At 42.7% G+C, this 9,451-nt stretch overlaps 1 protein-coding gene across 1 annotated transcript; it reads left to right on the plus strand.

Moving 5' to 3' along the window:
• The first annotated feature begins 2,154 nt into the window (after nucleotides 1-2,154).
• Nucleotides 2,155-4,404, plus strand: LOC145813164 (uncharacterized). Its single transcript, XM_082908436.1, has 3 exons — nucleotides 2,155-2,361; nucleotides 3,047-3,378; nucleotides 3,888-4,404. Exons 1-3 carry the CDS (start codon nucleotides 2,155-2,157, stop codon nucleotides 4,402-4,404), a joined length of 1,056 nt encoding a protein of 351 aa, XP_082764562.1.
• Nucleotides 4,405-9,451: the final 5,047 nt, after the last annotated feature.

Consider the following 9,451-nt stretch of genomic DNA (forward strand, 5'->3'; position numbering starts at 1 on the left):
GCCGGGTAGGTCTCTCAAATTCACAAAAATATCTCCAGAAGAGAACTCTGCCTGACCCGAAGTGGACGGTGAAGGCTGGTTAAGTCTGGCAGCCTCGAACGCCGAGCGTATCGCTTCGTCGACCTCTTCCTCAGCGACCTCTCTGGTTGGTTCGACAACTACCTTCACCACCGGCTCCGCGTCTTCCCCCGAATCCGAATCTTCGAGGCCAATTTGCCTAAGGCTCTTGAAGCTGGGAAAGAGAAGAGCCGAAAGGTGTTGATCCGGATGGAATTGGAATGCCGTCCGTGGCCAAGAATGTAGTATAAGTAGGTTCGTATCGGAGGAGTATGTGAGCAGCTCTCCCTTGCTTTTGTACGTTTGGACGGCCGAAGTATCTGATTACAGACTTAATTTCCTCAAGGACTGCGTCGTCGGTTGAGGGAAAAATCTTCTTCAATCTGTTACCTACAAAGAACAAGGGGTGATTAAAGGAAAAAAGCCGAATAAAAGGCAGATCAACAAACGCGAGGCGTTACATGGCAACCTGGATCACCCTTCTGTCTAGGAATAGGGTCTAGGCGGTCTTCGCTTTTACCGAACTCCCAATTACCTCGTACATTGACCATTACGTCGTCAACTCTCTTACCAGAACTGGCAAGCATGGTTATCAAGTGATGGTCAGTGTCCTTGGCCCTGAGAAAGTATCGCCCCAGTCGACCGAAAGATTTGGCCAAAGCGTAGCAGTGCCGAATCACCAGAATGCCAAGGTTGATCCTAAGGCGTCGGTTCAACTCTATCAACCCCATGATGATTCGAAAGAAATTTACGTTGCGTTGAGAAGGAATCAGACTCCAATAGCGAAGGACAGCCCTAAGTAATGGATGTAGAAGAAAACTGAGTCTGTCCTCCGCTATGGATAAGAGAGGGAAGACGATCGTACTTGGATCCTCCCTCTCCATATCAAGAGTACTGTCCGTTACAAGAGATAAGTGGACATCGTCGGGAATGGAAAAGTGTTGCCGGAATCCGAAAATACGACCCTCAGAAAGGAGGTCTTTCAAGTGTTTAGCCATTTTCACGGGGATTCAAGGTTCCGCCGAAATCAAAATGACAAACAGAAAATAGGGTTGCAAAGAAGAGAGAAGAAAACTTACGAGTAGACGGGGAAGGATAGACGGAGAAGAGTTGGAGAAAACGTGAGTCAGAGAAGGGTTGCCCGCTGGCGGTCCAAGAGTCTCGAATACTCGACAAAATGTGCATTCGAAAGGACTGAAATTTCAAATTGCAATAAATGCGAGACGCACGAATGAGGCGGGAAAGTGTAATGATGACCAAAAAGGTGTACGCGTTCTGACATCTGTATTGGGGCACGCGAAGCCGCTTGACCTATTTCGACTTTTCCAATTCAAGACCAAACACGCCGATTAGCTACCGTCAATGGGGAGTTCGGGGGCAATTGTGGGAGCCGAATAAATGGCAAGATCAGAAGGTGCGTACCTTAGAAGACTGATATTAATCGTTTGTATCCTACGAGAATGGGAAGTCGAATACAATACATATGCCGAATAAGTGTAGATCCTTACAGCCGAATAAGAGAAAGGACAATGATTAAAAAGTAGGCCCTGGCCCCGAGGATCAAAAGGAACAGGTATAAATACAGGAACAATGGATTGAGAAAGGTATGTAAGAATCACTTCACTTAACTTAGTAAAGAAGCTATCCTGAGTGTCTGAACTGACTTGTCCATCGGAGTGCTAATTCCGGCACCCCCGACCGGAGTGTTTGTATCTTTTCAGGTGACTAGCTAAGGATCACTAGCGTCTTCCAAGATCTAAAGAGTATTTCCAAACCTCTTTCCCCACAGATATACTGAAGGCATACTGGCTTCGTTTGAATGCCTCTAAGTGTGTGTTCGGAATAGGATCTGGTAAGTTCTTGGGATATCTGGTGACCAAGAGAGGAATTGAAGCAAGCCCTGATTAGATGAAGGCCATCATTGAACTAAAGAGCCCGACGACAGCAAAAGAAATACAAGTTTTGACCGGCAAGATAGCTGCATTGAACAGATTCATCAATCAGAGTTTAGATAAGTGCAAGCCATTCTTCTAATTGTTGAAGAAGGCAACATACTTTTTATAGACAGATGAATGCAAAGCCGCCTTAGCCGACTTGATGAGGTATTTGACAACCCCACCAGTATTGTCGAATCCAGTTCCAAAAGGAGAGCTATTCCTGTATTTGGCAGTCTCAGACCACACTGTCAGTGCCGTGGTCAGTCGAGAAGAAGAAGGGGAGCAGAAGACGGTGTATTATGTGAGGAAGACTCTGGCAAGTGTAAAGACGGGATACCTACCTTTGGAAAAATTAACACTAGCCTTGGTAATGGCATCACAGAAATTGAACCATTATTTTCAAGCTCACAAGATGGTGGTGCTCATGGAGCACCCACTAAAGTCCCTACTGTACTATGGGACTTGACTGACAGAGTGACACAATGGGCTGTGGTTCTATGTCAAGATAACATACAATACAGACCAAAAACAACAAGCAAAGGTTAGGTTTTGGTCGACTTTGTTGTTGAGTTCACACCGAGCACAAACTCGAAGTCCTTACCAATATACCTCGGCCTAGGGTGCGTAGAAAACTAAAAGAAGCACAACTCGTGCCACAAACACCCACGCCTGCAGGATATAAAAAAGACCAAGAAACACTGAAGCCTTGTGACATCTACATCGGCAAGTCCTTTTGCCTCTTTATTGATGGCAGTTCAAACTGACAAAAAACGGGGGTAGGAGTAGTGTTGGTCTTACCAGACGAATAGATGATAGAACAATCAATCCGACTAGGGTTCAAGGCCTCGAATAATGAAGCAGAAAATGAGGCATTGATTGTTGGATTGAAATTAGCAACATATGTTGAAGCCGAGGAGGTGGTGGTCTATTGTGACTCATAACTCATTGTGAACCAAGTGACGAGAGAATACGCAACCCAAGATGAGAGGATGGTGGCTTTTGTAAGAGAGGTTATCAAGTTACTAGTAGAATTCTAGAGTTGTCGATTGCAGGAAGTCTGTCGAGAAGACAATAGCTATGTAGATGCCCTGGCTAACCTCGGCAGCACCATAAAGTCGAATATGCTAATAAAGATAATGGTAGACTATTTATCAGGCCCAAGCATAGAACCGCTAATAATAGAATATGAGGCAATATGCATAGAGCTGGGCCCAAGCTGGATTGATGCCTTGGTCAAATTCATCAAAGATGGCCAGCTGCTGGAAGAAAGAAGGGAAGCTCACAAGATTAGACTGAAGTCGGCCAGATTCTACTTATCGGCAGAAGGCCTTTTGGATAAGGATCCTTTACTAGACCCTTGCTACGGTGTGTGCACCATTCCCAGGTGGAAGACTTTCTAAATGAGATCCATGAAGGAGTTTGTGGAAGCCATGCTGGGGGTAGATCCCTTGCCCACAAGGCCATATCATAGAGCTATTGGTGGCCTTATATGCAAAAGGATTCCGAAGCCTACGTCAAAGAATACGAAAAGTGTTAACGATTTGCACCATTAATACATCAGCCAGCTGGAGAGCTGGACCTAGTGTCGAGTCCCTAACCGTTTGCCCAGTGGGGTATGGATCTGATTGGGCAATTGCCTAAGGCAACTGGATAAAGAAAGTTCTTATTGGTGGCAACAGACTACTTTACAAAGTGGGTAGGGGCTGAACCTCTGGCCAAAATTCAAGATGTTAATGTCAATAACTTTATCTAGAAGAACATTATTACCAGATTTGGGATCGCAAAAGCCATTGTGGTAGACAACGACACCCAATTTGACAACAAGTTGATTAAAAACTTTTGCACAAAGTACAAGATCAAGAATTACTACTTAACTCTCAGCTTCCCTTAAAGTAATGGCCAAGCTGAGGCCTTTAACAAGACCATCTTGGATGGAATAAAAAAGAGATTAGAAGCCACCAAGGGCAAGTGGGTAGAAGAGTTGCCTAATGTTTTATGGGCATATCGCACTACACCGAGAAGATCTACTAGAGAATCTCCTTTTGCCATGGCTAACGGCACTGAGGCTGTCATACCTCTGGAGATCGGCATTCTTGGAGTTAGAACTCAGAGAGTAGTGAATGGGACAAACGAGGCATTCCTCACCCGAGATTTGGACTTAATTGAAGAAATAAGAAAATGGGTACTAATTCGCTTGGTGGCATATCAGTGGAGACTTGCAAGGGCATACAACAAGAAGGTGAATCCTAGGAAGTTCAAAATTGGGGACCTTTTCCTAAGGAAGGTTGTCGGAAACATAAAAGATCCCATGGAGGGCAAGCTTGGCCCAAACTGGGAAGGACTGTATAGAATCATCTTGGTCGCTGGCAACATTGCTTACCAATTAAAAGAAAGTGATTGCAAGGAATAACTAAGGCCATGGAATACCAACAACTTGAAATTATTTCATCAGTAAGTTTTCAATTGTAATCTGAATGATTTAGTCAAAGTATTAACAAAATACTAGTTCGATTTTATTATTAAAAAAAGTTGTTAAAACTTATAATTGTCAGATAAGACTGAAAAGTCTTAAGCTGATGTTCTTAAGGTGAACAAGACGATTAACTTAGACTTGTAATTAGGGGTGTGCGTGGTGCGGTTCGGGCGATTTGAGAGTAAAATTTCAAACTGAATGACGGGTTAGAGGATTGGCAAATTGAGAAATTGTGGTTTGGGTGGTTTTTTGTTAGATTGGCGGATTGAAAAATATTCTAACTAATTATCATACATTTGCCTAATATATAACACTAATTTATATAATAGTTTTTAGATATATAACACAAAGTAATTTTACACAATATATTACATATATGTAACCACTAATTTGTAATAAATTTCATATCTTAAATCTCTCTCACAATCATTTTTACATTGATATTTCATTGGAAGTTAAAAAATATATATGTATTAACTATAGCGGAGCGGAGCGGTTCGGTTGGTACATTATAAATTTTAAAATTTAAACCGCAATTAGCAGTTAGAGCGGTACTAACTGATGTGGATTGGTACGGTTTTAGTGGATTAGGCGGTATTTTGCACAACCTTACTTGCAATAATGGAAAAGTTGCACTGAGTTAAAGTGATGTTTCAACAAGAAACAAGACAAAACCAGCCACGATCTGGCTTGTTTGTACAAAAAGTAAAGGTAGATAGTACTTTTGGTGCACTAAGGTTAAGCCTTAGGCAAGATTCAGATGGTGCATCCTTAATGAGAAGCTAAGTGATACTTAGATTCACATTCGGGGACTAAAAGTATTAATGAAAGTGAATATGACACTTGTAAAAAGCTTTCAGAAAAATTCTTCAAGTTGAAATCATCCGAGATGATTGATAGTGGTTCTATCTGAGATGTTATATTTGAGATGTTTAATCTAAGATGATTATAGAAAATATTATACTCAGAAAATTATTGAAAAGAAACAGAGCATAAAGAGAAGATCACACAAGACATATGAAAGACAAACATTCAACACTTAGCCAAAAGAAGACATGCATATAAAATGATGAACTTGCTCCAATACATCAGAAGGCACTTCGGCCTAGCAAAGAAAAGGAAAACACTCAAAGTATAGACAAAAGAAAGAAAAAAGTACAATTAAAAAATAAAAATTCTAGAGTGCATGACTATGGATTAGTGTCTTTGGTCCGTTCCACCTCGGCGTTTGGCAGTGTGTCAGCCTTAGTAGACAGAGTAGTACCATTCTCAGCCTTGGCATCAGTAGCTATCTCCTCATCTATCTCCCTTAGAGTGTCATCTAGGCTCTTTCCTGCAACGGCGATCTCAGCCTTAGATGTGTCAGCCTTCTTTGAAGTTGTGCTCTTGGAAACCTCGACCTCATCCTTTTCAGTTAGGTTCATGACCTGATCATTCAAAGTTGGGGACTTAGCCCCAACAGCAACATCGACTTCAACTTCTACTTCTTCTTCTTCTTTCTCATCAGACTGGACTGGACTGGACTGGACTGGACTGGAGAAGGAGGGAATGAACTTTAAGTTGGCCAAAATCCCTGATGGGAGAATCCTTGGAGACAAAGAGCTTCTCCACAACCACGGTCCATCCGAGATAGTAGCCTTGGTTGTGGGCTTAGCTAACTTGTTTTTGATACTGCTTCTTGACATCGGCTTGGCCCTCGGCATAGGCTTTCTCATCAGCAGCTTTGATCTCGGCGTCCTTTGTGGCCAATGCCTCGGCTAGATCATTCTCAGCTTTAGCAGCCCTTTCCTCAGCAGCCTTAGCCATAGCTTCGACCCATTGCTCGCTTCTTCTCGCTACATTGAACTTATCTAGTAGCCTTATCCTCGCTGCCTCGACCTTGATAAGTTGTTGGAGTGTGTGGGTTGCCTCTTGTGTCTTCTTAACAAGATCTTTCTTCATTAATTCGGCCTTATAGGCAAATGCATGGGCATACTGCATGGTCTGTAACAAAAAAAAGATGCATTAGTACAATGGTAAGAATAATAATTTGTATAAAATGCTATACAAACAGAAGAGACATAAGCTTACCACAATGGTGTTCCTTATCATAAATGCAAAGTGTTCGTATTCATTGAAGTCACTGATTGCTTCTATGTCAGTAGACAGGAGCACGACAGCCGACAAGGCCACAACTATCTCTGGCTGGCGGGAGGCACTCCTGATTAGTTTGATGGAATGACCATCAATAGATATATTGGGAATAAAGACATCAGAGGTGTCCTCGGCCGTTGAGGACTTTGATCGTTTGGGTGGAGGGGTATCATTGGAGTCAATGGTGGCGTACTTCTTCTTGGCTTCTGCTAACTTCGAGATTGGCATAGAATCCTCAGGACCTTTCTTTGAGGAAGAAGATGTGACGGTGACTTTGGCCTTCTTTACTCTATTTGGCTTCTCCACTATTTGGGGAGACGGAGAGGAGTAGACAGTGATAATGTCGGGGAGACCGGCAAGAAGGTCTTCTGCGATGACAGGTTTGTGACCTATCTCTGTAGAGGTGGCAGCGATGGTGACTCTATTCCCATGTTTAATGGGCTAGTGGTGGATTTCTGGATTGTAAGCCAAAAGTCCTGAGCCTCAGCGCTTCTTGCTTTTGGTCTTGCTTGCAGGAGAGTTTGGCTGACATTGATGCTAGCGGCATTCAAAAGGCAGAATATGTTGTGAATGAGCCAATGTTAATGGCTAGTCGGTTGGGTATGAAGAAGATCTCTGATTTACCCTTGAGGAGGTAGTTGGTGTTGACGTTGAGGGAAGAGCTTTGCTTCGAGATGGGGTGTCGAGGAGCGGGGACCTATACGTAGTAGTATAATCCAACAAGAAGGGGCCTTACGGCTGTTGATGGACAAGTCCAGGAGCCTTTCTAAGTCGGCCTAGGGAATGTAATATTTGTAGAAGTTCTTATCAGGTTGAGGAAGGCCTAAACAAAAAGCAAGTTAAGTGGTCAATAATGTGGTGAAGTAAAACACTTAGGCGGATAACGGACAACAAGTGTGTGTTTTAGGGGTGACTTATTTTTTGTGGTCTCCTAGAATGCTCTTGGGGAGTGGAAATAGGTGAAGGTCATCGTTTTGGGCAAACTCCCAGGTGCCTGAGACAATAAGGTAATCGTCTCCCGCACCCTTATTGGAATCAGGGAGATCGACGATCATCTTGAAGGCTGTGGATCTCAGTTTCAAGTATGCCAATTTTGGATTAGAGGGTGCATATTGTGTGACAATATTGGACATCCTGAAGGTTTAGCTAGGCCCTATATCAGCGATTGAGTTCGGGTATACCATTGATGACACGGAAGGTGTTGATGGCTAGTTACATAGGGTTCAATTTGTAAAAGTGGAACATTTCCCTAAACAGGATATTAAGGGACAATCTAATTCTGCCCTCCATGATTAACACTACTGCGAATGACATGTAATTATCTTTCGACATAATGGAGTCATTTTTGCCAGCGAGTCTGATATGGACATCGGCTGGGATATTGTATTCTTGGCGAAATTTCTCAATCTTAGTAAGGCTATCTACCCTCCACCTATGCATACCCATGGCCTCAGCTTAGTGGGTTTGGTGGTAATTTCTATGGAGAAATGCTCTATGAACCTCGATGAAACCTAATGGGTACTCGGGTGAAGGTTTTGGAAAATGTAGGGGATTTTGGCGTTCGGTATGTTTCAGTTTCCCTAGTGGATAGTGTTCTAAACAAATCCCAATCCTAAATCTAAAAGATCACGAAGAACAGGGGCAGAAATCTGGAAGACGTATGAATAGCATAGATTCAAAATTTAAAGATTGAATAAGAAATCAAGAACGAGAAGTGCCAAAAAATATGGATATAGGTCAAGAACAAGAAAAGTGAAAAAGTGCAGGCAAAAACACGTCGAGAACATATTTAAACATAACCATGGATTTGGAAAATCAAAGCAATGGCAACAATTCAAATGCAAGGGCAATGTGTGCGTGGCTCAAGTACCTAAAGAAGAATATAAAAATTAAAAAATGTAATGAAACTAAAATTGAGAAGAATGAAAGACTTACAGAGTGTAAGCAGAGAAACAAATGTCAGAATCTGATTTGCCGATGTTAGATGACATGTTTAGTCGGAGTAGATTGCTGATTTGGTCACTAGAGAAGATGAATAGAAGCAGACACAAAAATCCTCAAGGGTTGGCAATGGAGTTTAGAGGGAGAAGCTTTGAGAAGAGAGAGAGAGAGTGTGTGTGGTGAATGCAAAAGTGAAGACATGGAGAGAGAGGGAAACAATTTTGTTAAAAAGTGAAAGAGCGGCAAGGCCTATGATTTCAAACCCTTGGGCGATGTGCAAGGCTGGCGTCAGGTGACGTCAGACGGCGTGGTTCAGAGATGAAGCGGCGTGTCTAACGCAAGACAGATACGAGCCAATCAGGTGATGACATATGGATAAAACGACTGGGCAGTTATGGCATGACAACTCACACGCAATTAGGATTCTTTGAATTCTTGAACTTGTGGAGCCATGATCTCGGCTGTTAGCGCAATCTCAAATGAGATGTTGGATCTTCGTTCTTGACACTTAAGTCCTTGGTTGTCGATGCCAATGAGTCATGATCTCAGTCTGTGGAGTATCTCTAGCATGTTATTTAGCAGACATGATGGAAGATTAGACGACATAGATTCCATTACCTCAGGTTGTCGAGGTAATAGAACCTAGGGGCAGTTGTGAGGATTTATTTTTAGGATCGTGTCACGTGGCCGTGGTGCCATGTGGACGAGCCAGATTGCCAAGATGATTGCGGTGTTGCCAAGATATATGCGGTAATACTGGAATCCGATATAATTGGATAGAGGACAAGAGTCCTAGATAAGTGAGACGCTTAGTTCAGATAGGGATGATGCACTTGTAGAGTTCGTCCATATCTAACTAAGAGTCCGAGATAAGCGTTATGCTCGAGTGCTATGAAGTGAGACTTCTAGG

Source organism: Camellia sinensis, chromosome 15 (genome assembly GCF_055761805.1).
Source record: "Camellia sinensis isolate YWXY chromosome 15, ASM5576180v1, whole genome shotgun sequence".
In the NCBI taxonomy this organism is placed as follows: Eukaryota; Viridiplantae; Streptophyta; class Magnoliopsida; order Ericales; family Theaceae; genus Camellia; species Camellia sinensis.

Bases quoted from the DNA above. Each gene is read 5' to 3' on its own strand.
- LOC145813164 (XM_082908436.1), top strand. From the start codon at position 2,155: ATGAGGTATTTGACAACCCCACCAGTATTGTCGAATCCAGTTCCAAAA. The intron at 2,362-3,046 runs GTAATGGCATCA...TGTCGATTGCAG, and splicing joins AAAAATTAACACTAGCCTTG to GAAGTCTGTCGAGAAGACAA. The intron at 3,379-3,887 runs GTGGAAGACTTT...CTTCCCTTAAAG, and splicing joins GGTGTGTGCACCATTCCCAG to TAATGGCCAAGCTGAGGCCT.